The sequence below is a fragment of the Channa argus genome, chromosome 21 (genome assembly GCF_033026475.1).
Source record: "Channa argus isolate prfri chromosome 21, Channa argus male v1.0, whole genome shotgun sequence".
Taxonomy (NCBI): Eukaryota; Metazoa; Chordata; class Actinopteri; order Anabantiformes; family Channidae; genus Channa; species Channa argus.
Window position 1 is genome coordinate 4,497,040 of NC_090217.1, and position 27,187 is coordinate 4,524,226.

At 42.9% G+C, this 27,187-nt stretch overlaps 1 protein-coding gene and 1 long non-coding RNA gene across 10 annotated transcripts in view; one reads left to right on the top strand and one right to left on the bottom strand.

The window, feature by feature from the left end:
- The window catches only part of LOC137106551 (uncharacterized), a 34,541-nt gene extending 31,359 nt beyond the window's left edge, over window positions 1–3,182 (bottom strand). For both annotated transcript variants that reach the window (XR_010911966.1, XR_010911965.1), the window contains exon 1: window positions 3,013–3,182. This is a non-coding gene — a long non-coding RNA (uncharacterized lncRNA). The remainder of the gene's footprint in view (window positions 1–3,012) is intronic.
- Window positions 2,182–17,675, top strand: gata3 (GATA binding protein 3). 8 transcript variants are annotated; one of them, XM_067490014.1, is made up of 7 exons: window positions 2,182–2,342; window positions 7,033–7,120; window positions 7,260–7,633; window positions 8,555–9,088; window positions 11,263–11,522; window positions 13,602–13,727; window positions 16,146–17,675. In XM_067490014.1, the coding sequence occupies exons 3-7, from the start codon at window positions 7,399–7,401 to the stop codon at window positions 16,434–16,436; spliced, it is 1,446 nt and encodes a 481-aa protein (XP_067346115.1). In that variant the 5' UTR covers window positions 2,182–2,342; window positions 7,033–7,120; window positions 7,260–7,398; the 3' UTR covers window positions 16,437–17,675. The 8 variants fall into 8 exon arrangements, with proteins under 8 accessions (XP_067346115.1, XP_067346116.1, XP_067346119.1 ...); XM_067490018.1 differs by lacking the exon at window positions 2,182–2,342 and having other exon boundaries at window positions 6,735–7,120; window positions 11,263–11,319; window positions 11,476–11,522; XM_067490020.1 differs by lacking the exon at window positions 2,182–2,342 and having other exon boundaries at window positions 6,736–7,120; window positions 8,555–9,031; window positions 11,263–11,319; window positions 11,476–11,522.
- Window positions 17,676–27,187: the final 9,512 nt, after the last annotated feature.

The window sequence follows — 27,187 nt, forward strand, 5'->3', positions numbered from 1 at the left end:
AAAATAAAATAAAAAATGCTGCTGTATTTAATCAGAATAGAAACGTTCCCTCTGCTGCTGAGATTATAAATATCATTGGTAGGTTTCAAAAAAAAAAAAAAAAAAAAAAGGCCAGTGCGCGCAGGCTCCGCTGGTTATCATGGCCCAGCGTGGACCGGAGGCTTTTCCTGCTTTTAGCTGTTTGTCAGCCTCTACTGTCTGTCACGCGGGAGCTCGCCTCAAATTCTTCATTAATCACGCGGTTTCACGGCGGCGGGCGCACGCGGCAGAGAAGCAGGAGCGTGATTTTGGACCTGTCGCCCGCGCTCCCGTTACAGACCGGGTCTGGGAGTTCAAAACCGAGACTAGGACCCCTAATGTGATACCGTGTGGCCTAAAGTAAGCAAAAGCCACACAGGCCGTGTGCACGTCTCCATTTAGAGCTAATTAAGGGCTGACTCCACAAAATCCACACCCCTCCTCTCTCCAAAAAAAAAAAAAAAAAAAAAAACCGCACGCATTTTTTTTTCCAGTTGCCTTTTTTTCACATTAAAACGCATTTCCCCTCTTGTTGAACCTTTCCGGAGTGAACGAGACACAATTGATTCTCGTTATTTGCTCATAATTAATCTTTATTTTATTAGACCTATAATGTGCTTTAATTATCTGCGGCGTAAATACTGGTTTAACCGTTGTTTCCCATTAGCTCATATCAAATCCATCTGTATGCGCATTTTTCTCATTTTTATATTGAAATCGAAGAGCTAATAATTCTCCCCCCCAAAATAAGCACTTTATTTGCGTCAAAACAGATTAATAAATCATTACCATCTCCACGTGCTATTTTGTAATTCTATTGAGATATTGAAATACTAAATCCATAAACGCAAAGCCCCGCTAACCCTGCGTGGATACACTGAATTATTCAGTGGCTTTAAAAGACGCATTTGACTGTAGTCGCGTTCGTAAGTTTTTGCGCCAATTATCTGTTATTTTTTTTACCTTAATTGAATTTCTTCCCCCAAACATAGATTTGGGTGTGATCAGTTTCCATTCTCCTTCAAAGTGTCAAGGCGCATGAGAGATACCGAGCCTGCAGCATCCTCCCCTCTCCTCTCCCTCCTCTCTCTTCCTCAGTGCATTTTCACAGAGAGAAAGATCGGATTTGCTTGGTGCTCCTTTCACTCAGCCATGGAGTCAATAAGCAGGCTAGTAGGCCTCCATATGCTCCGGGTTACTGCTGGATGTATGTGAAGTCCTGCCATTTTTTTTTCTTTTATTTTTAGAACAACAGCAAAACAGTGCAGTGCAGCCACAGTGCAGGTCGCATCACATTAGTGTGCTGACATAAAAATATCTCAAATTTCTTTGTCTCCAAACACTTCAAAATGTGGAGGTTGGTGCGAGGGCTTTTTGGTGCTGATTAGACACCAGCTATGGCTTCATGTGTCCTTTGTGGCAGAGGAGAGAAAAGGCTGCGCTTCCAACACAAAAGGGAGGTGCAGCATTTTCTGTGTCTGTGAGATCTTGTGTTCTGCTCTGAAATATCTGCGAAGCAAAAAGTGTACAGGCATCGTTCTTATTAAAAAAAAGGGGTCATAATACATGTTACACACACACACTAAACATAAATGCGTCCTGCAAAAAGTCCACATGTGAGCCACTGAAACTGATTTTGCTTAAATGTAACTTGAATTTTATGCTTTTTTTTATTGTATTGAAACAATAAGGGAACATTAACACTCAACACTGGGCATCACCTGCACGCCATGTGGGAAAATGATGGAACAAAAAAAATATATGTTTGAAAGCAGAGATTATGAGCAAAAACCAATAAATAAAAATGGCCGCCAGATAAATACACTCTAGCTCACTTTATTTGAACCCTAGAATTAATTCCCATCGGTTTCTGTTGCCTGCACTTGTTGTTTTGTTTTTTTGTTTTGTTTTAGTTTTTTTTTTTATCTCTACAAATTGAACCGCTTCAGACCCGGAAGAGCTCGCGTGCACTGTCATTACTGTAACTAGGCCGCCTTTGGATGGCCCGTATGCGCGTGGAGCCCTGCCCGGTAGCCTATGCGCGCGCGTGTTCCTCTTCTCTGTTCTGTTTATGTGAGTCTGGGACCGAGGGCGCGCGCAACACCTCCTCCTCCTCCTCCTCTTTCTCCTCTACCATCACCGCCACAGTGTGTGTGTGTGTGAATGTGTGTGTGAGAGTGTGTGTGTTTTTCCTTCCCCGTCCACAGCTCTCGCCCTCTCTTCCTTTCGCTGCCTCTAAATGCCATCGGCGCCTCCATCTCTATGTCACTCTTTCTTCACATCTGCAGAAAAAAACGCCTCCACCCGTCCAGCGTCCACCACAGGTCAGTAAATATTTAGATTTGCAGCGAAGCCGGTGCGTCCTGGACGCTCCGTCCAATGGGCTGCGTCTTCCCCCTCGGCGCCGCTGTCAATGAACGCTTGCTGATGTTGCTCGTTCGTGAACGACGGAAAACTTTTGCTAAAGCTTTTGCACGTGAACGTCAACGCGATCAAACGAGAACAAATGTGTTAAAAAAAACAACAACAACCAAAAATGCAGTTTTGCTACTGGAGGTACTTGAAGCTCGAGACGAAGCGGACTGTTGGTTACAGCTTCAATTTCTCTCCACGTCGGCTGTGTGCACTTGCTGAAAAATGGGCTGCTGTGTCAGTAACACTGGCTCCCACGTCCGTGACAACCGCCATTGTTGCTTTTAACGTGCTGACCTGCTGCTGCTTATTTTTAACCAGCAGAGAAAGTCGCTTTGGTAATAATTAGCGTCTCCTTCCCGCTCATGTTCACACATGTGCCAGGCGCGACTCCGGATCGCAATGTAAAAGGCTCCAACGGCAGCCAGCTGCATTTCTTACAATATTAAGCAACCCACCTCAAAGCCGGGCCCCCCAAAATAGCGTAGATGAGGCTTTTCATCGACCTATTAGCCACCGCTCAGGTAGGGGGGTGGGGGTGCAGGCAGAATCCCGTACAAGCCGTGAAATGGATCTGATTACCTTGCCGGCGGGGTCAGAAAAAAAGGGAGCTGCTGAGGCTGCGCTTCCTCGCGTTATTAGTCGCCTCCATCTCGTCTTTGCTCGATCTGTCTTGATATGGCGGAGAGGGGGAGCCGCAGTCAGAAGGAATAGGATGCTAAAGAGAGGGCAGCGCGCACACAGTGTCACGGGCCGAGAGCTCCATGGGTGTCTGCGTGCACACAGCAAGTGGACCCTGATCCCAAAGGCTGTTTCACGTTTGCGCAATTGTGGGCTACATTAAATATCGCACTTTTATTAAAATATTATTTTTTTAAAAACAAATAGCCGTCCTAAGAGTGTGGAAGCTGTGCATAGGAAATGTGGTTTCATTTGAATTCGGTGTCTGTCGAGATTTGCACCTTACACACACTTTCAGATTGAGCTTTTTTTTCTTTTCTTTTTTCCCCCAGAGCTTAAAATTTAAATTCAGTGAAATTGTGCCACGAAGGGGTGTTTATGACCAGAATTAGCGAGTCGGCCAAAATTGACGAAATGCTGATGACTTTGTTTGGAGCTGTGGATGCACAGGCCAAGAGGTGACAAGGCCCTGAACGTTAAAGGAAAGATTACATCAGCGCGTCTGGCGAGAAGCGATATAGACGCAGATAAGAGCATCACACTCAGTCAATTTGCCGGTTTTTCTTTTCTTTTTTTCCCCTCTCTCTCTCTCTTTTTCTCGTCTTCGAGAATGGCACAAAATACTCATTGGCACTTTTTTTGAACACTCGAAGAAAAGCTGATTCCTTCTCATTTGGATCATTCTAGGAACTCCACTTCTGTTTTCAAGTGTCACAGACAAACAAGAATTCGACGCCCTCGTGTTTGGTTCTAAGAAGCCGAGTTGGTTCACATGCAGAAAGAATAGTAGCTTGTTGTTTCTTGAAAAGACTAGAAAGGTAACAAATGACTCACAGAGCAATAAATGTAACAAATAGTCTAGTTGCGGTGCTATGCTGGTTTCTAAATGTATAAATGAACGTTTAACAAGTCAAATATCTCAGAAGTGCGACATGACTGGAGGCTGTAGCATTTTTAATCAGTGGCTGAGTCTCTTCATCTTTTTAAATCGGGGCGACACATGCAGCAGCAGAACGAGCAGAAAAAGAATTCGTATTGGGAGACGTTGTTTTGAGCTCAATGGTTCTGATCCAGGTTGAAACGGTCATACTAATTGCAGCAATTGTTTTGGGACAGTTTGTATCGAAATGATGCGTAGGACAAAGGGTTTTATTGACACAAACAGGCCTCAGTGAAAGTGGTTTGTTGTAAACTTCATTGGAACATTTATTATTATTATGTCTGTAGCTTTACGATTGTGCTGCGCCATGTAATGTAATTTATTTTAATGTTTTTCATCGTGTGATTTTATCTGATCGACATGATTAATCGTTTAGCGGTGGAAAACTATTTTTTTAAATGATGGAAAACAGTGATTATAATTAGTGATGAGGCCAAACACAGGAAGATGAAGGGCGAAGTAAACACACACACACACAGACGATTACAGACGTTATCTAAAACATTTCCTCCCACGCTGGAGCAGGAATAATCCGCTAATGTCTTAAATTCTCAACTGCAGTGCTTTAAAAAAACGGTGCCATGTCTCGATTTTAATCAGTTGTTTGAGATACTCACACAGAAATTATCTCCATCATCAAAACTGGCCCTTCGCCCACTTTTATGAATCAAACCTTTTATGAATAGCAGCGCTGCTATTTGTAGGCCATTAACTTTAAATATAGACTTACACACGGGGCTCGTTTTAGATTCTCTCACACACTGTCAGAGAACGAGCTGAAGCCACCATTGCTCCCATCGTGGCGACACTTTGGGATTATAAATGACTTCTTTTTCTTTCTTTTTTTTTTTTTTTTAAAGAGAACCAGTCTGAATAAGCTTTAGCGTTACTGACACCGAGGCTTGGGAATCAAGTCAAGAGATGGCTTCCATGTCCCATTTTCTAAGCTTCGATACATCCAGTCAAGAAACAAAAAAACATAATCGGGATTTTAGGCTACATTTACCGTCATGTGTTGCCTCCGAGCACCTATAACGGGGACTTTGTGGATAATGGCTCAGCGATACCTTTCGAGAGGATAATTACACGAGTCCGCTGACAGCTTGACAATGGCAGCTACAGCAGTTTGCATCCAAGTTCAGTCTCAGGTTTGCCTGAGTGAGAAACGCTCCCCCTCTCTCTCCCTCTCTCTCCCTCTCTCTCTCCCCCTCTCCAGGTACGGGCCTATCCTGGAGAGGAAAAATAGGACGCTTTGCCAAGTTTCTTTCAGTCTGCGCTCCCACGCGCCCGACTGAGAACAACCTCGATATCAAAGAGGGGGAAATTTGTGGGGAATAAAGACCAATACGCACTGATGAGCCATCACCTGAATCTAATGGCTAAAACGCAACCTTTTTAAGGGATGGTCCTCCTCATTACGCAGAACCCTTTTCACGCAGTGAATTCCCCATTAAACCCACCCTACCTGGTATTACCGTCACTTGTGCTACCTGGTGCTAGGGCGTGCACGCTCCCGCGGTCTACCCACGACGCACTGTGAAATGGTTCATTTCCTGGCTGTTCGCACCGCGTTGACGTCACATCCAGTGGCGTCGTCGAGGCTGCCCCCGCCACATTCACACACTCTGCTCCACTATTACGCGCTGCCAATCTCAGAGTATATGGAGAAGCTAGACTGGGCATCAGACGTAAAATACTTCCCCCGGGAGCAGCCCGGTTTCTGCAGCGCAGTAGAGTCGACATGGTGCATGTGCACTCTTTCAATTATGAGTTTTTTATTTTTATATTTGGACATGGATGAATCGCGCGTTGGGGTAAATCACTCCCTCTGCGCGCGATCGTGTTACATTGAATGCACTGTTTTGAATAAATAATAACATGACCCGTTGTTGCCTGTCTGTTTGACTTTCTGCAGCGGAAAAGTAATTGCAAAGACAGTGGTGGTTAAACTGACAGCCAATAACATCCTGCATTAGGATATTTTTCTTTTCTTTTCTTGGAGACTGTTAAAGTCACCCAGGCGTCCTCGGCCGTGGCCGCTTCACGGTGAGGAAATCGGCTCAATTTGGATCTGCCATTAGAATAATGCGCCTGTCACCGCGAGAGGACGCACTGTCACAATTTTTTAAGAGCGTCCTGCAACCTGCCATTGGCCCAGAGCAACAGGCTCTGCTGCAGTCTTTCTTCTCGGTTTCTATACGGCTGTGCCCTAAGCCGCAGCAGACTCTCTCTGAGAAAGTGCTTGCATATTTTGGTAACGCTCGGTGATAGACACAAAAAACTATGGTGAATTCCTTCTGGAGTTTTGTTTATTTGTGTCGATATTTTTTAATGAGAACACTGAGGTGTAAATATTTTATTTTTTTAATGTTTTTATGCATTAATGTAAGAGGCCATAAAATCTTCATGCATCTAACTTTGAATTTTACTGCATGTTTACATGTACAACTACAATTCAAAGATTTATTAAGCCTACTTCAAATTCTCCTTATTTTATTTATTTTATTTTTTGTGGCAAGGTCTTTAAAAAAATGTTGCAGCACTTCTGTATCTTTCCTGGCCCACGTTATAGTCAATTAGGCCAGGCCCCTCCCCTAAACTATGACACTGACAGACCCTCCTTAAGTTGCGTCGCGCCACAGCTGTCTGCAAGCATTGAGCTGCCTGGCGCCATCCTGAAAGAATGCCTTCACTGTAAAAAAAAAAAAGAAAAAAAAAAAAAAAGAGGGGGAGGCTGGAGCAAGGGTGAGTGAGTGAGCAAGAGCCCCACAGAGCGAGAGAGAGCGAGAGAGAGAGAGAGGAGCGGAGTTAATGGAGAGGGCTACAACTGCGCACAAACAGAGATTTGATCAGTGAGTTTAACTTGCTGGTGCTGGTCAGTGCGCTGCGAGGCCATCCACTGCAAACAAGCCCTGCGCCTGTACAGATCCGCACTACTTGTTGAGCTGGGCTGAAACACTGACAATTTTTTTTTTTCTAAGAGGAAGAAGTTCAGGAACTCTCCGTGGGACTGGATTCCATTTTGGACGTATTTATATGACAACACCTTTGTTGCAGTTGTAATGTGGGGTATGTGTCGTGCTTAAATGTTTCCTTTTCTTTAACGGGTAAATTCGCTTTGCGCTTTTAGCCCTAAGTCTGATTTAGTCGTACTGTATGTGAACACGTTTGAAAAAAAAAAAGACAATAAATTTTTCTCTGTCTCCAGGTGATCGGAAGCAAGCGCGGAACCTGTGGATTTAACAAAAACGGATTTGGGACTGATTATTTCTTATCTTGTGACTTGTACCGGTTTTCTTCGGCGTTCATGAACATTTGCTAAAGAGAAAAAAAACAAAAGCAAAGAAATGGAAGTAAGTGCGGATCAGCCCCGATGGATGAGCCATCATCCCGCGGTGTTGAACGAGCAGCATCCCGGCTCACATCACCCGGGCCTCGGCCACTCATACATGGACCCTTCGCAGTATCCCCTCGCAGACGATGTGGATGTACTGTTTAATATCGATGGACAGGGCAACCACGTCTCCCCATACTATGGAAACTCTGTCCGAGCCGTCCAGAGGTACCCTCCTCCTCCACACAGTAAGTAAACGGCCTGTTTAGGCCTTTTATTTAATAATGTGCACATTATCCTGTTTAGTCCTCTGTGCGTAATTCATCCCTGCAGCAAAGACTCAATTACTGTCACTGTCTTTGGAATTATTTGTATTATCTGACTGTGATCCAGACCAGGTGGCGGTTTTGGCCTGAGATAACGTTGCCTTAAAAACCTGAGCCTAATTGTTGTGAAACAACCGCCGTAAATATGTAGGGTTTACCTCCAGTTTGTCTCTGGTTTCTGTTTACCGCTCATATCGTCAAACGTCACAAACATTAAATGACATTCAGCTGACTCGTATGCCAAAGCTTTTCTAAAACCCGAGCCTAGTTTGTTTTCTGGATAAATCGAGGGGCGAATTTGAACAAATAAATGTGTTGGCACAGATGTCACAGATACACCTGGATTAGACTGGCAGTGCTCGGTAGCATGTGTTCACTCCTGAGCGCCTGCATAACGTTTATCTGTGCAATAATGGGCCGTGCATAGACACAAAGTCATGTGTGCAATTTCCTATATTATACCCCATTGACTTCCTGAACAATTAAGACGTAGTTTCATTTGAGGCTGTTGCCTTTTGAAGTGTTTTGTTGTTGTATCGAGGTCTGAAAAAGCAAAATTACGCACGTACGTGGCCACATGAAACTCTACACTGGAGCGGATCAAATTTGATTTCTACAAGGCAACTGAATCCGGAAAAAGTACTTTCAGTGGGCCACGGAGGCCAGTCAAATCAGGACGTCGTTATCTGTTAGAAATTGAAAAATCCACCATGATGTATTTATTTAAATGTGTGAGTAAATGTGTGAGTAGCCTCTAAGTGATAAAAGAATGACTGTGTGTTTATTGTTGCTGCAGACTGAGGTCAGGCTGTGATGTTTTCTTGTGTTTCTGTTCTGCCTCAGGTAGCCAGGTGTGCCGTCCCTCATTATTGCACGGCTCTCTGCCCTGGCTGGAGGGGAGCAAAGGCATCGCCCCGCACCACAGCACTTCTCCATGGAACCTGAGCCCCTTCCCCAAGAACCCCCTGCACCACGGCTCTCCGGCCAGCCTGTCCGTCTACCCCCCGGCCTCCTCCTCCTCCCTGTCCACCGGTCACTCGAGCCCTCACCTCTTCACGTTTCCCCCAACCCCTCCAAAAGACGTCTCCCCGGACCCCGGTATATCCACCCCGGGCTCCAGCAGCTCCGGGCGGCAGGAGGATAAAGAGTGCATAAAGTACCAAGTGACCCTGGCCGATAGTATGAAACTGGAGTCAGCTCACGGCAGGAGCGTGGCATCACTCGGAGCAGGGTCATCCTCTGCCCACCACCCCATCGCCACATACCCACCCTATGTCCCTGAATACGGCCCAGGCCTCTTCCCACCAAGTAGCCTGATAGGTGGGTCATCTTCTAGTTATGGTTCCAAAACAAGACCAAAAACAAGGTCCTGTTCAGGTAGGCGTGCGCTTTATTACATTCCCTTTTAATCTAACATTATTCCCTAGATTTGCAGCCTCACTGATCAGCCATGTTTAATTTCATATTTAAAAAAAAAAAAAAAGAAAAGAGAAAAACAGCCCATGAGCAGCTCATTCATCCCTCATATGAAGAAGCTCTTCATTTTGGGCCAAAGGCCACACGGGTCAACAGGCGCATCACTGTGCTCTTCTTTCGTAATAATAATAATTATTACTATAACAATTATAATAGTAGTAATAATAATAATAATAATAATAATAATAATAATAATAATAAATGTACAGATGAAATTGACACATTTAAAATTAAGTAGCTATTAAAACATTTTAAATATGCACACAGACTGAATTTGTACAGAAAAATAAATAGAAGCTCACACATTTCCCCACATTGTTTTGGATGCATTTACAAAATAAAATACAAATATTCACGACGCCACCTAGTTCACAGTTTAATGTGCTAGTGGTTCAATTTGGGCTCTTTTTCCCCTTCTCTGCACTAACACAGAGTAGAGGGGGGGAGACAGAGGGGAGGCCAGCTCTCTGGGCTGTGTCGCCCCGTTTATATGTTTAAGATAATCCCATTACTGTCGGACCAGTGCACGCCACAGTTGCATTGTTTAACCAGCGCTAGAGCACCGGATGCTTGCTCGTTCATTCACAGGGAAAAAGCGGCTGAACCGTCGCCGTGACAGAGCGCACGAACCACCGGGGCAGGGGAGAAAAACAGAGAGTTAGGAGAGACATTTCTAATTTGGGAGGAGGGTAATTATTTTAAAGGTTATTGCTGCGCAGCTGAAAAGCAGTTTTCTGTAATGAGATTAATATCAGCGGCTCTGATGGGAGTATAGAAAACAGTGGATTAGTTGATGCATATCATTGGGATTATTCAGCATCATACACAGGACCAGCAATGCAAATAAAATTTAATTTGAGGATAATAGTGAGATAAAGTGCATTTAAAAGACATTTCAGATTTGCAGAGTATCTTCGTTTTAATAGGGTTGTTAGTGCAGTGCGCGCATTATGGAAACTTAATCATTCAAAGAAATTGTTGAGGGTTTTTGTAAAAGCTTAAACACCTCGTGCAGTAGAAAAAATGGCATTGCAGAGGCCTCTTTTTATTTTTTAAGTCTTATGCACTGGATCCGATACAGTTCCTGTTTGATCTGAGCAGCGTCTCTTGCCAAAACAGACAGAAAAAAGGCAGAAAGAAACACACACTTATCCAGGTACTTGCATGTCTGTCACATTTAAACGCGGACTGACGCTTCTGTCTTTGCGAAGAAGTCGGGCTGTGTGAGTGTGTGTGTTTTTCTGCAGCACGAAAAGGGGAAGTGCGGCTGCATGGAAATGCAAAAAGCTCTCGTTGTTGCACAAAAGCCCTGTGTGAGTCTCTGCTTTCAAATAATCTGAGTTTGAGTGCAGCTCCCTTGTTTCAGTTTCAGACCCCCCCCATAATATAATCAAACTGTTGGTGCGCGTCTCACCTGTCGGTGTCACTAGAGAAGTGCCAGTCAAACCTGAACAGCCCCTCAGTAATGTCAAAACCAAAAACCCATGGTATTAAAACGTAAGATACACCAATAAATATTGTTATTACCAATATTACTATTATTATTATTATTATTAATTATTATTATTATTATTATTGTAATAAAGGAGAGATTAGCTGATGATACCTTTTTTACAAGATAAAAAAAAATCTCGAGAACCAAAAAGATTGTGTGTTTATTGAAATGATTTCTGCCTTATGGACCTTATCACAACTGTTATATTCAGAATCTAAACTAACCACGTGTTTTAGGCGTGTGTGTGTGTGTGTGCGCGCGCACGCGCACGTGTGCTTGAAACAACTGCTGCATTAAAAATAATGCTTATATTTGCATCTTCTTTAAATTGTTATAATTGTTTTTTATTGTACTGATAAGACTAAACTGTATATTGCATGTATTATAAAAATGTAAATTACAAAAATGTTGCCTTTTTAACTTTTTTATTCCAAGCTTAGATTACAAGCATAAAAACATGGCATTTTTAAGGACCAACTGACGTGGGCACTGTCTCCATGTTTTGTGTGCGTGCGTGCGTGTGTGCGTGCGTGTGTGTGTGCGTGTGCGTGTCTGTGTTTGTGTGCGTTGGCTCTTGCAGAAGGTAGAGAGTGTGTGAACTGCGGGGCCACGTCGACTCCGCTGTGGAGGCGGGACGGTACGGGTCACTATCTGTGTAACGCCTGCGGACTCTATCACAAGATGAACGGGCAGAATCGCCCTCTCATCAAACCCAAGCGGCGGCTGGTACGTCTCTACCACATTTCTCTATTGATGACATTTCCGTCTCTCTCTCTGTTTTTCCCCTATCCAGGAAGAAGTAGGCCCATTAGCTGCAGGAAATTGACTCGACAAGTGCAGGTCTCTGTTTTCAGATATTACCATAGAAAAACTGCACAGTTTTTTTTTTTGTTTCAATGACGATGATATTTTTATTTGCTAAAATAGTCATTGATTCTGTTACCAATAATAGGCCCCATGTGTAGTTTGGAGATGCATTGCCTCCTTTAAAGCTTCTGCTGCAGCTTGCTGCACTGTGGCTGCAGGCCTGCAATCAAATTCACAATGAGCTCCAATCATATGGACTTTATTTGAAGCTGTCAATATTCAGAACACATTTGGGCTGTTGGTAGGCTGCATTCGCACTACCTAAGATTGCTTCAAGTGGAGCTATTTTTTGCATATATTTTAGGGAAAACCCCCACTCATCAGAGCTGCATCTCTTATGAGCTCTAGAGGAGTTCCCCTACCTTCTTATGAAAAAAATAAATAAATACAAATAAAAAAACACTTTCGAAGCAAAGATGGCTGACCAGTCCAGTCCTGCTATGGGCCTCTTCTCTCCTCCTCTAATGTGAAAACCCGACTGCCCAGGAAAGGGCTGCCGGATGTCTGAGCAGCGCAGATAAGTCGCTTTTAACAACACAGCCCGTTCCCCCCAGTCAAAACATAAAGGCTGCAGAGTCGGAGCCAGGTCAGCACAAAGTCACGACTTGAGATTGTTTAGCGTTATAATCCTGGCGTGAAAAACATAAGGACGGTCGGGTATGGGCAATCGGCACGAGACATTTGACCTTGCACTTTAGATTTATGTGGGTCAAAGATTGGGACAAATTGCAAAAAAAAAAAAAAAAAAAAAAAAAAAGGCCCCAGAAAGTGGGTCAGATGTAGGAGAAAGATATGATGCGCCACTCTGAGAACATCACATCTTATCCGACATTAGTATGCAGCAGAAATATTACTGAGAATTAAGTGAATTGTCACCGCTGCTGTAATAATAATAACAACAAGTAAAAACGGATAAAACTGAAACAAGAATTGTGATACTTCAAGAAAATGAAGAAACGGATTATAGCCAGTTAGAATTCACACATAATGAGCTTTATTCCTCCAATGTGATTGGTTATTCACAGCACACAGCAGCGGGGCTTATTAGGCCTCCTCATGTGTATAATTGGAAATCCCTGGCAGAGATAATGTAGTCCTTTACGTTAGTGTGTCCTCTGCGGTCACCTGTTTATCGATCGCTTTTAGAGATTATACCATCAATGTCAAACCACTGCAGCAAGCCGGGCTGTGAGGCAGGCAGCCGAATCCATGACGAGACTCTCACTGTGGTGTCAGTCTGCTGGTGGCCTGCAGCGGAGCCAAAAATACCCACAGTGCCCTTTTGTTTTCGGGAATTATTATTTTTATGTTTTTAATGGGCGTGCCATGATGCGCGTCACATATTCAAATATTTTTTTAACCGTATTGTGCTGATAGAAAAAAAAATCAGACTGGAACACAAAAAGGCTCTGCTATAGGAGCGCATCCAGTCCTTTTTCATTTCAACTGTTTAACGTCACGAGGTCGATGGTTCTGAACGAGCCTTGTGGCACGAACAGGCGTTTTAAGGCTAAATTGAATCAGATCCTATTGCTCTCCCATCTTAAGGCACTGCTTTTATGTCTTCTGCAAATATTTATTCTGCAGGAGATATGAGCTGTATGGCGCTATTTTTAGCCTCAGTGAAAGCAGCTCTGTATTATTTATTTATTTATTTGTATTTCTGTCTTTATTTCAAACTGTTTTCAGGCTGCAAATATTTATTGCCAGGTGTGAGATTGAGGTTGTGTGTTATGTCAGTGAGAAGCCTTCGTTAACTGCATGTTTTTTCTTTATGCTTTATATGCAATCAAGGATGTTTGTCATCTGTAATGTCAAAATACAATTGCTCTTTCTTAATTGCACAACGCCTAATTTATGGTGACTCATTTTGAAATATTTCTCCATGAGGTGCCACGGTGGGCACAAGCATCCAACTAAAACTTGCACACAAATGTTGAAAATCTCGCTAATGTCAGTCCTGTCAGAATCAACCTTCATGTTGACTTGGTTGTCGGCGGTCATGTGACGTTTTGTCTTGTCTTGTTTTGGTCTCTCTGTGCGGTTGTGCAGTCCGCGGCCAGGCGGGCGGGGACGTCATGCGCAAACTGTCAGACGACAACGACGACGCTGTGGCGGAGAAACGCCAACGGCGACCCGGTGTGCAACGCCTGCGGCCTCTACTTTAAACTGCACAATGTAAGTAATAAAGCTTCACGGGAAATCGTACTAACCCATCAGAGCTTGTCTCGAATATTTAGATTTCTTCTTCTTCTTCTTTTATTTTTTCTCTTTCTCCCTCCTCACGTCCTGCTGGGCACCTTTCCCCGAGCCTCTGAATATTTTATCTGACACGTCCCTGCAGAGAATTTCCGGGGCACGGCGATAACAAATACTGTAGAATTAATATGACTTATTGGCAGTAAGTGCGAACCTAAAACGCATGAGCCCGAAGCCGCCTTGCTTTTGAATATTAAAGAAGGGGGCTTAATTAAAATTCGATTAATTTCCAGGCTGTTATTTTTTCTTATTCTAGCCTTTTGGTTGCAAGCGCGCCAGGGACTTTGAGTCCCCCCTCTGACCACCAATCCGTCTGATTCGTTTTGGGTTGGTTAGAGCCTCACCACATCATTTCACACACTCAATCTGAAAACCCCAGGGACTCGCTTATCTCTCCCTCTCTCTCCTCTCCTGTGCACAAAGCTGTCACTTTTAATCAAACTGCTATTGTAGCTGAAACTAATAATAATAATAAGCAGGCTAACTGCTCTGAGGCCACATGTAGGTAATATTTTCCCATCTCACAGACAACAGATAAAGTCTGCCTATATTCCCTATCCCTGTATGTGTGTGTGTGTGTGTGTGTGTGTGAGGTGAACAGTATCCTGCTCTGCTGCCCTGCCTGTCACGCAAGTGCTCCCTGCAAAATCATTTTCCCATGTTACTTTTGGCAGATACTTAGACTGTGCAGAAACAGATTCAGAGCTTAAGGTTAAAAGGAGAGAAGAATAATATTTCCCAGTCACATATTAGCATTTGAACTGACCCTGACCTTGGCATAATTGTGAAATTAGTTTATTTTGGTAAATCCAGACTTCTGTTGAGGCTTGTTCCCTTTGAAACAAATTCCACATTCTTCATGGAGAATTTAGCGGCGTCCCCGCCGGCCTGCTTGTGCTCCTGGTGTGTGTGGACTGTCCTGGAACACCTGATGGTAGCCGTCTGTAGTCCTGTAAGCTTTGGTTCAGATGAGTAGCTTCTGAAAACAGAAATGCTGCTACAAACGCAAGGTGACGTTAACACCTAAAACACACTCTTTTTAGTAATCGGGGGTTGTCTCACCACGTGTGAAAGAGCTCTACGTCTCATCTATTTCATCTTCAGTCTCTTAGTAATGTACAGTGTGTTAAGTTTTGACACCTCTGCACGATTGCTGAGGTCTCAGGTGGTTAGCTGCTAGTGGTGGGAGAGAGGAGGTGAGAGGTTGCTCTGCGTACGTGGTCAGTGAGTGAAACAATTTGTTTTGGCTTTTGTTTGATGTGCCAGGGCGGTGGCCTAGCACAGTCCGGAGGCCCTAGGCTTCCTCTGTGAGACATCTCAGCATCAAAGAGCAGAGGCCTGACTAGTTCAAGGTGGGTGTTGCATGCATGGAAGCTGAAAGCACGGCAGACAAGGCAGGGAAAGTCACCCAGTATGGAGCCGCACGTTAGAGAATGAAACCACAGATTTCTGCCCTCCACTAATCACTGAGTCCATTCTGCCTAAAATGCCAACGTCTCAGACAGCGCGAGAGAGTGTGGAAGAAATCCCTGTTCCCATTTCCCCGGGAAGAACCGCTCAGAAAGATCAGGAAGCCAGTCGGCCTCATCCACCTCCCTTCATAATCCTGCCCACAGCCGGAATTCCTTCATCCAGCTCTCTTTCCCAGCTAAACCTATGCTGGAATATAGCAGCTGGGGCCATTTTGGCCAGGAGACGGCCATGCGGTTGAGGAGGAGGGTGGAGAGGAGGACTTGGCTGACGCCGGTGGTCGTCATGGCCATGTGTGTCTGTGGTCGACCGGCTGCACGTTGGCTGCCAGACCCTTCTTCGCCACTGCTCTGCACACGCTCTCGCCATCTTGGTTCCACCCCTCCCCCTCCCCCCTCCCCAGCATCTTTCCTTTCTCCCTCTCTCTTTCTTTTTGGCATGGTCACAGTCTCAGACACAGTCCAGCTTAAAGGAATCAACATTTAAATCCACCCCAAAACACACACACACACACACACACACACACACACACACACAAACAATCTCCTGTCTCAGGATGGGACAGCCAGATTTGCCTCATAATGGGTCTCCATTACATATCATTATGCTTTCCCAAAACCCCAAAATCTGCCTCTAAGAAAACTAAAAGGCTCAGTGTGTGCCACATTTTTCTTATTTGTTGTGAAAGTCGGTGACACCCTTCACTTAAGATTTCTTTTTATCATGTTGCTCAAAGTAAATGCGGCCATAATTACGATTGCCTTTATGCTAAAATCTCCCCTTTTGAGATTTCTATCTTGCGTGCAATCAAAACGTTCCGAATCCATTGACTAATCTGCCATCTTTTCTGTCTCCTTTCGAGAGCAGATCAACCGACCTCTGACCATGAAGAAGGAAGGCATCCAGACCAGGAACAGGAAGATGTCCAGCAAGTCAAAGAAGAGCAAAAAGTCTCAAGACAACATGGAAGACTTTTCCAAGAGCCTGATGGACAAGAGCAGCTCCTTCAGTCCGGCCGCCCTGTCCCGCCACATGTCGTCCTTCCCTCCCTTCTCGCACTCCGGCCACATGCTGACCACCCCCACACCAATGCACCCCTCCTCGAGCCTCCCATTCGCCCCACATCACCCTTCCAGTATGGTCACAGCCATGGGTTAGACCTCCCTGTGCTGCACCACCCACAAACCCTCAGCCTTGCCACCATCTCGCCCTTCGGTACCTCTGATGACCTGCTTCCAAACCCTACAAGACGATGAACTGATCCTCGGCCCAACCCAAGCTACCCTGTCTCACCACAGACCCCTGGTGTGAGACCGACAGGCTTCAGGCTCCTTTGTCTTCAGTTGTATCTTATTTTTATAAAATCAAAGTGTACCTCTGCGATGTGAATGCTTTGCAGACTTGACTGTGGCGCGCTGACCTCCGGGGGGGAAGATCTTTGATTTTCCTCCAAGCAGGGAGAGAAGGAACATTTTCTCCCCAAGCCACCGTCACCACAGTGAGGCTGTCCTCCCAGCTGATCCACATTATAAGGAGCTCCATTTGTGTACAAAGAGCCATTTTTCCACACACAGACATCACAAAAACAGACGCCCTCTCCCTCAGTGTCCCAGCCTGCCTCTCCTCACCTTGCACCTGTGTAACAGGAACATCCCCGCTCCCCTTGTTGCTAAAGATGAGGAGAGATAGACGTTGAATATATTTGTACAAATTGTATGAAATACAGTACATTTAATGAAGACTTTTTAATTAAGTAAGAAAAAAAGGAAACATGCCCCAGGGCAGCTAACGAAGAGAAGGGTACGAGTCGCAGCAGGTGTAGACACTTGCCACCGGACGAGTGAGGAGAGGACACCTCTGAGTTTTAGAGGAGGAAGTGAGAAGATGACAGGAAAGACTTTTGAGAAAGGGCAGGCCTCTTGTTTCTGCCTGCGTGAATTGTGTTGCATTAAGTTTGCAGAGAGTCAGCGCCTCTGGCCGCAGGTGTCTCTCTTCTGGTTTTTAATTTTAATTTTATTTTTTATTTTTGGATGTGCTATAGGTCTCTGGCAATTGGTTTGTGTTGATGCCCGCACGTACACACACACACACACACACACACACTCACACACACACACACGTGCACACACACATTTGATCACCTGAAAGACTTCCTTCCAGCCCACAGATTATATGCATTGTGAAAAAAGTTCCTGTATTTGTTATTTGTATGTATAAATCAGAGTACCAAAAATACGAAAGAAACAAAGATGTAGAATTATTTCTTTATGTTATGCAGACTGAATGGTTGTAAAAATTTAATAATAATCACTAGTGTAAAATATGACTGCTTTTTTGTTTCGTAATTTTTTTCCTCTTTGAAAATAATAAACTAGTTTAATCTCTGTTGACATGTTATCTCTTTGGTCGAGAGCCGTATTTTTGTCTCCCTTCTATGCTGTGTGATCTTTGACATGTTGCACCCATCCACCACAAGCAGAAACACCCTACCAATTTATTCTTATCTATTTATAAACATATACATGCATTCACAGGAGGGGCTCTTATGGTCAGCTGAATGGAAGTGCAGAATAGAAAGTGGCAATGGAAGAACTCAAGCAGCAGGGTCAAATTTGGACTACAAACAAAAAAAGCTCCACTAACCACAATACACAATGCCCTACTACCCACATCATGTAGTGAAAGAGGGGTTTAATAGTGAAAGGTACTAGTGCTATTGACATTACTGTGAGAGTATGACATGCAGGGCTGAGTTATAAAGCCTAGAAGGAGGCTGCAGAAGAGGCCCTATGGCCATAGATTGAAAGCCCAGAATTTCATTCCGATATATGACAACGATATAGGACACAACGTTTTCACACTAAAACATATACATTTCACATTTCAAACAACTTTTGATATCCAAACCTTTACATGTATTCCTACAAACATCCCACCACTCATGACTTCAAGCATGAAATCAAGTTCTAAACCTACAAACAACCCAACCAGTCATAGACAATGAAAATATGTGCCACAGACGTTATTCATTTTTTATCTAAATATTAACAGGGAACTAAAGGAATTATGCAAAACGAAAACAATTCAATCCAACCCGGGACATTAGCATGCAACAAAAAGTAATGCCTCCATTAATGGTGCAGATTCTGGGGATTCATTAGATCCGGGATCATTTTGCAACATTTCAAAGCCACAAAACCAGGTGTTCACCCTAACTCTTCTCCACGTCATCAGTCTCTGCGAGTCCATCCCACCTTTTGAAACCTGCATTATTCTCGTACTGCTCACTTCCCTACAAACTCCAAACAACTCAAACTGATTCTCCAATCAAAAGCCATGTAGAATTTTGTAAAGCAAATTTCCAATAGGGAAATATACTGTATTTGGACGAGTGGAATGCCAGGTCCTGAAGCTGCAAACCTCTCTTGTTGCCCCCGCAGAAAAGGCCATACAGAAGTCAGGTATTTGGCATCATTTGTTTCCGAGCTGCTGTGACCGATCAGGAGATTTGCTCTTGTGTTTTAATAGCGAGGTCAAGGGGGCATGTGGAATGAGAATAGAAATAATCTGTGTGTGTGTACAGAGGGATTGAGGAGAGTTTTGCCCTGTGGTGGGACCCCGTGGCCTCTGGCTGACCTTTTCTCCCTCTGGTGTTTGGCTGTGGACGGCTGCCAAGGGTGACTGGATGTGCAGCGACTGGCTCAGGTGAGGATGAATACAGACCGACAAACTCTCTGTGATCCCTTCTCTTCTTTCTTCCATCATCATACTCCACACAAACCACTTATTTCTGTCTCTCTCTCTCACCCCGTCTGTCTCTCTCTCTTCCTGCGTCTGCCTCTTGTCTTTCAGGTGAGGATGATGACAGATTTGTGGGTGTAATCGGCTCTCAGGAATAGTCCATCTTCATCCAGGCAGCACTGCTGTCACCATCAGCAGAGGTCGGGTCAAATGTGGGGTCACCCTCTTTGAGATTTACAAATATGCCTTTTTCACCAAAATGATACAACGTAACAGATTCATTAAAAAAATAAAAATAAAAAATATGCCAAGACTGCAATATTATGGCAATATTGCCATTTTCACAAAATATGAATGGGATTAAACTTAAGAAGTAACAATTGCATCTTTTATAACAAGAGTAAGAGTAGGAAGTCTTTTCTAAATAGAGGGAAGGAAGAGCCCTCGATACCAAATGCTTCGACGTGTGAAAAATGATCAACATTACACCATAGGAAGTAGAAAGTTGTTTGATATGTCATTTGTTTCATCACGTTTCTTCAATGGTTTCTGTCTAACATTTCAGATCTTGGTTGAGGTATGTTACGGTTTCTTTTCCTATATAGGGTATTAGTAATATTGGTCTGGTTGACGTAACAATCTGTGTCAGTGTGGTCACATGTGGGGAAATATGTTGTGTGTTGTGGGTTAATGATTCCTCTCCTGTTCCACAATACAAACCTGTAACTGATACCATTTGTTCATGTACAGTTATGTAAGTTACACTAGTGAGTACAGTTCAAAGTTACAACGGGTTATTAAATATACGAGGGAAAAGAATTGAAAAAATCTGATTAGAGTTTGCAATGGTGTGAGCATTCATCATTTACACGTTTGAGTGAGATTGTGTTTAGCACATTTATAAATGACAGAGCATTTAAGTTAGTTATCGTATATTTGTGTATTAGATGACGTGAACATTGAGCAGCATGTGTGACCAACTTCCCATGTCGAAAAGAAAACCTCACAAGTTCTTCTATCTTTTAAGTATAATGTTAATACAGTGTTTTTACCAATTTATCAAACCAGTTTGTGTGACCCATGTTAAAATTGACATTTGGAAGAATACTAATTGCTTTCGTGCTGATAGGTAGATACATAAGCGACTATTTACAGTATGAAGCTTGATACTACGAAAGGTGGAACTGGAGTATAAAGATTAGAAACCAAGGAAAACAGCTGCTAGGCATATTTCTTTAAAAGGTAAGAATATACCTACCAGCGCCCCAAAAGCTTGCTAACTTCCGTCAGTCACAAGATGTTTGATGCCATGGATAAAAGCCATTAGCTGTTTTCGCCTTCCTTTTCTGTCTTTGTGTTAAGCTACGCTAAGCTAACAGGCTGCTCGCAGTAGCTGAGCTGCAGATGGTTAGCTTGGCTTATCATAGCATAGCATAGCATTAAAGTTGGAAGCCAAGGAAAACAGCTTATATGTTTTTGTTTAAATGTAAAAATACCAAAGCTTGCAAATTAACAAATTGTTTGCGCAGTACAAAAACCAAGCTCCATGCCCAAATAAAATAAATATTATATTATATTTAAGCTAAGCTAAGAGGCTGCTAGCAGTACATTTGCATGTAAAAGACACAGGAGCTGCTATCAATGTTCTCATCTGACTTTGTAAGTTGTAGAAAACCAGGAAAGTGACATGACACAATATATAAGGTAATGGATCAAAATGCAAAGAATGGTGCCATCACATCAATCTAAATGCCAATACCAAAATTTGTTATAAAGATGTGCCCTTTTAATTAAAACAGACAACCTTGATTTCTCTGCCTAAATAGACATCATAGGAATCTCAGGGTACATTTTCGAGAATATTTTAAAGCTGCACAGAGAGCTCACACTGACAGCAGGCTTATGTCTTTGATCTCCTGCGATATCACTTTGATGCCCATAAAAAAACCACCGTACACAGAGCAGTGTCCTCTAAGGATCCGTATAGGATTTGTACAGTCCCTTTTCATAGTAAATGGCGGCTGTTGTTTTTATCCTTTTATTGGTTTCGAAAGACCTCAAGCCTGAAACATGAGGGATGAGCTGCCACAGCACTTGTTCGAGACCCCCTCACCACTTTCAAAAGAGCAGCCTCGTGTTTCATTGTCTCCCTAACAATTGCAAATTTGAACCATAATCTCCCGTCACAACATAGCTGATAAAAGATAATTATCTCTTTTACTGAGGTGCCCTGGGGCTTCTTGGACGGCCTAGAAGACAACGTGCCTAAACCCTCATCCCACACACACACACACACACACATACACACTTGCAACAGGCTTGGGAGCTTATTGCTGGTGTGTTGAGATTTGTCAACAGATGAGTTTAAATTCTCGGGGTGTTTATGCGAATGGGAACATCACATCACAGGAACATCATCCAGACCTTTTTCAAACGGCTCAGATTAAACATAGGGTTTTTTTTACACAGCACTGGGAAAACTTGAGGTGGTATAAAGTTCACTGGTTCATTTAAGTAAGTGACAGACAGTGTCAGGGGGAATGAATGACGGCCTGTGGGGGTCGTGTTTGAGGGATAATTTGAGGCATGCAAGAATCTGGGCTAAGCAGAGGTACATTCAGGGATATTATAGGAAGAACAGAAAGTTGCATGAGTGAAATATGTTGTCACCAGTACAGGAAAAGGTATGTTATCCTGCTCATGCACAATGGCTTAGTACACGTCAAGCAAAAAGTAAAATCTAATTGAGTTTCAGAAAATACACAGAAAATGGTTTCAGTGTTAAAGCAGTTAAAATGTCTAATAAATACATTCTCAATATAAAGTCCTGTTAAATATTGCAAAAACATCTGCTTTACTTTCATAGCTCCCTTTATTATTTCAAATATTTTCCAACAAAGTATATAGAACAAACATGATTACTTTAGTAAGCAATATTAAAGGAATAGTTGGATACAGATTGATAACACTTTCATATGTCTAGATAAAATATGTAGGTACAGCCAGGTGACAATAAGCTTAGCCGAGCAAAGACTGGAGGTAAGGAAAAACCGATGGCTAGTGGCAGTGGAATGTGGTCATTAGTGAGATTTTCTTTTTATATATACAAAATGATCCACTCATTTCCAATTACAGTACTAACAGTAGATTCCGACTTTAATTGTAGTCTCTCCCTTTAAACTTGGACTTACGTTGACATTTATACCTTATTCCGCATTACAAAGCGCTGACTCAGTGAGTGGCTGGCTGAGTAAAACTTAACACAATGAAATGTTTTGTTCTGTGTTAAAAGGTCTGAGGCCTGAATAAACAGGCAAAGCATCACAAAGATTTCTCATTGGTGTACTCATACGTGATTTTTCCATGAGACCCCACCACACACACACACACACACACACACACACACTCCACCCCACCCCTCTGCAGCATCTCCTAAGTCTATTTCTACAAATTTAGCAATACAACATAGTACTCAGCATTCCTTTTACGGTCTTGTCCCTTGGTTGAGCCTGTGTAACGGACAACAGTCTCTCCCAGCCCCCAGGCCAAACTGAACCTCGCTTGTGAAAAACTCTGTGACTGCAGCACATTTGCATGGGGCTGCATCCTCAAACTGTCACTGGGGTTTACCCAGTTCCATATGAAGTCTTCAAACTCGCAGCCAAATCACCCGAGCCACGCAACAACCAACTGATAGCTGACTGGCACCTCTTAGCCAGATCACAAATCCACAGAAAAGTAGAGCAGACAGGTGTTTGTATTCTGTTCATTTGGCTGCATTGCCAAGGGACATGCATTAGCAAAGCGCTGTTTGATGACATGATCTTGGCACCATCTGCAAAGGTGTATTTGAAGAGTGCGTGTTGACTACCACTCTGTTTATACCTGAGCCAAGTCATGTTAATCACCTTTAATAAACTGGGGACAGATGTTGCAGCTTTTTATCTGCACATACTTCTTGGGGACTAAGTTTACTATTAATCTATTCTAATTTCAGAGTTTTCCGTCCCTATTTCTTCCGCGATTACACATACAAAAATAAAACTTAATTTTCGTTATAGTACAATGAGGCTTAGACTGAGGCATCGGCTTTCCATCCATGCCAAAAATAACACAAGAAAGGAACATCTGCAATGACAGAATCTCTTGGCATGGAAAATCACATTTTAAGATGCAGAATTCTACATTTGACTGCACACCAGATCTCTTCACGTTATACCTCACATCTGCGTTACATGCAGAGTTTCACGGAGAAAATGGGGTGTTTTGTATCCAGCTTCTTATCCAGTTGTCAACCCATCACAGCCTCCACAGTGGGAAGCAAATGATGGACAAATTACGTTTGATACATCAAACAGAAATTAAAGATAGAGACACTTATATTTTCGGGATGAGAAATAGGTCCACAGGCTCATATTCCATGCAAACGTAAGTCAGTTAGCATTGCTTTAGATTAGGGGTCCTTAACAATCTGATCATTTTGCACCCTGAACGATAAACATGTTAAATTGGAGGGATGCACACACTAAACACAAATGAAATCAGACATGTCTATAGTGGCTCTGCGAGGCGGTGGCACAGTAGTGCTTTTAGCAAATTGCTAATAACATGCTAATAAGCTGACGTTAAACATTTGTGATGTTAACCATATTCACCATGTTATTGTGGTATGGTAATTAGCACAGAACAAAAGAGACATCTGAGGCTGATGGGAAAAACCAACATATATGTCTATTTTAAACTTTGACCTGAACATGGTGCATGATGACAGAAAAACCCCAATGTCGTCACATTGCTACCACATTTTTTTCCAATCTAATAATGTTTTCCATGTTTTCATAGGATACAAAATAACTACAAACGTGCCATCATGTCATTTGTAGTCATGGTTTCCCTCTTCTGGGTCATTTAAGACTCTTCCTGGCTATTTTGAGTTTACCTTTACTTCATTACTGGTTTCTTTTTCGTTGGTTTTGAGGTTTTTTGTGGCCATTTTGTTTCTTTTTATAGACCTCTCAACAACCTGTGCCTGGTTGGTCCAATGAGAAGTTCATCCATTCACATTATACTCAGAACCTCATATATTAGCCTCATGTCCATCAGTCCTCTGCACAAGAACGTATAAAACATGATAGCAATCCATCAAGTGTTTTTTAAGGATATTTCAGTGTGGACCAAAGGGGTGGACACAACCAAGACAGACACATTCTTAGCTCCAGGGCCACGCATAACAAACAAACAGGACAAGTGTGTGTTTTTTCCACTGGTGTGTTTTTCTGCTGTAGGTGCAACAATTCAGTGTTAATTAAAGATCCACCTGTCTGAAAGTTTACCAGATGCAAAAATACTGCAGAGTGTTTTGACCTTATTTAAAATATTCCGTCACAAGCCTTCTCTGCATCAGGTCTTCTGACATTGCAGCTATTTTGTTGCATTTATTTTGCTACATTACTCATGGCAGTTTGAACACAATACCTTGGAAGGGCTATGTGTTCTGTACATTACCAACACGTTATGTAAAAATTCCCAATGCTGTGAACACTGGCATGGGGGACTGGTTATTGGAGACCTAAAATTCCAGTTTCACAGTTTTAAACCTCCATGTAAGTAAGTACTGCAACCAGTGAGTACATGTGTGATCATGCATGTGTCGACTGCCAACAGTTATATACCTAACTAACAAAGGGACTGCTGTGTCGGTTGGCTGTCCAGAGCCCCGGGGTTGTTTACACATGCCATTGTCTCCCACGGGCCAATCAGACAAGCCTTATTAGGTAAATAAGCCGGCTGCAGCCAATCGCTGGCGAGCACGGTGGGATCTGTGTTGGTTATCTGCAGCACCCCAGGAAGTGAGAGAAATTACATGGGGTGTGCTACCTTGCATTCCCTCCCCCCGACTAGAGATTTACCTGATGTGTCTCTATTCTGATTATCTGTAGCTGACGGATTTCATAGAGCATCACAGGTAAAAACAAACATCAACTGAGAAGGGTAGAAATCTTTAGATTTGTCCAGATTTTCTAAAGCACTGTCCAACACATTGAAATTTCTATATAAGGGAATTGTTCCATTTCAGTGTGATGCACCTGAAGTGTCAGGGTTTACACAGAGTGTTTACATGCGATGTTGGGAACTTCCAACATGTGGGTTTTCCAGGTTGGCTGATATAATATAATTGGCTTTTACTGTTTTCTACAAAAATGAGACTAAGTGAATTTACCCACCTGGGAATTAATCTTGGCACTTTATTTATTATCTGAAACGTGTAATACAAAGGTGTGTGAATGTTAATCATGGCATCACCATTGCTCTTGAAGTATACACCAAGAAGTCACATAAACACGTGTTTGTCTGTGAGTGTGTATGTGAGAGAGAGAGAGAGAGAGAGAGAGAGAGAGAGAGAGAGAGAGAGAGAGAGAGAGAGAGAGAGAGAGAGAGATCAACAAAATGAGGAAAGTCAGTCAACAGGGAACTTTGTTACAGTTATGATAATCAGATATCAGAGGGTTAAGATTTGTTGGCACTTCCATGTGTCACTACTGGTGTGATTTTCTTTTCTGAAAAGGGTTCTACCTGGCAACTGAAGCAATAAGATGCATTAGATGGTTTAAAATGTACAAGATTTTGAGGAGACACCAAACCTACAGTATCTAATTAATGGCCACAATTGTGGCCACTATTGGCTACAAGATGTGGCTGAAAGAACAATCAATAAGTTGATCTCGTGATAAAACATTGGTCAAACATACTCGAAGTGGCCTCGTTTTTTTTTTTGGGTGCTGTCCCAAAATGCAGTGCATGAAGGGAATGGATGCATAATGCACATCTGAACAAAGCTTAAACATTCAGCCATCTCTTGGCTAAGTTCGAAATAAGGTTAAATATAAATTGGTGAAGACAGAAGGATTTCTTTTAGCAACAAAAGGGATACAGTACGACATAGTTACACGCTGTGTAATCCAGACCACATTATTTGTATTAATGGAGTTAATTTTTGACCACCAATTTTGGGTTCCAGTTATTGCCTGCAGCAGTTATGTTCATCAGATGATGTAATGTGAGAGCATGTGCCAAAGTAGCAAAAAAACAAAACAAAACAAAACCCTGTGCCTGTTTGAAACTTGCAGCTACACATCGAATCAAATGGAGCCTTCCACAGCGCTCTCTGCCATACAAGAATTCAACAGAGCTCCATGTCCCAAACTGTCCCTCAGCCACTACCACTGTCCAATGTTCCCCTGTCCTCCTAGCACCACTCTGCTCCCACAGCCACCCCGCCTCCCTCTGGGAGCCCTGGGAGTGTTTGTACTGGAGGCAGCCAGCAGAGACGGCTGGTGTTTTCATAGCAAAATCTCTTTCCTGAGGTAATGCTGGCCTGGGTTGACCGCTGCAGCACGTAAAGAGCAGCAGCGACTCTGGCCAATGGTCACGGATGGTCTGTGATCACATCACCATGCAGCGCTACAGCTTAATGTTTAGCAGCTGATTGTTGCACTATGACATCGTTTCACAAGCGCTACAGTTAGCATGCATTTTCTGTGTGGGAAATGCAACTACTTGCCAATATGAATCAGTCCCACAACAAGTTGGGAGATGTTTAAAACAAAAACATATCATGCAAATTAATATGAAAGTCATGACATCAAAACAATACATAGAAATAAGGTCGGTTATCTTATGCACATTTAAAAAAAAGAAAAAAGAAAAATACAAAGGTCCCAAATACATTACTGCCAATATTAAAAGATCATGATAAAACAATCTATGGATAAATAATTGAACAGATTGTGTGTAATGTGGTCTGAAGCAGCCTGAAATGCTTCAGTCAGTGCCTGTCTGTCTTTGGCACGCTTAACAAATTATGTTAGCATGTGAGCTCTTTTTTTTAAAAAAAATAACAGATCACTGCATTGGGAACAAGATTCTACGCTCTTAGGTTTAGTGCAAATAAGTTGTCAGCTGACAGATCTTATGATGTTTCATATGCAAAATCTGTGCTGTGTATCTGTGCTGGTGTCGTGCACAAAATAATGCAGTTCAACAGCTGTAGCACTGAGGTACGAAGGATATCTGTACATTAATGCACACATCCCTGGAGCTAAAAAAAAAAGGAAACTGGGACAAGATCCACAGTAAGAATTGTGCCTATATTCCACAGCTCAACGTAT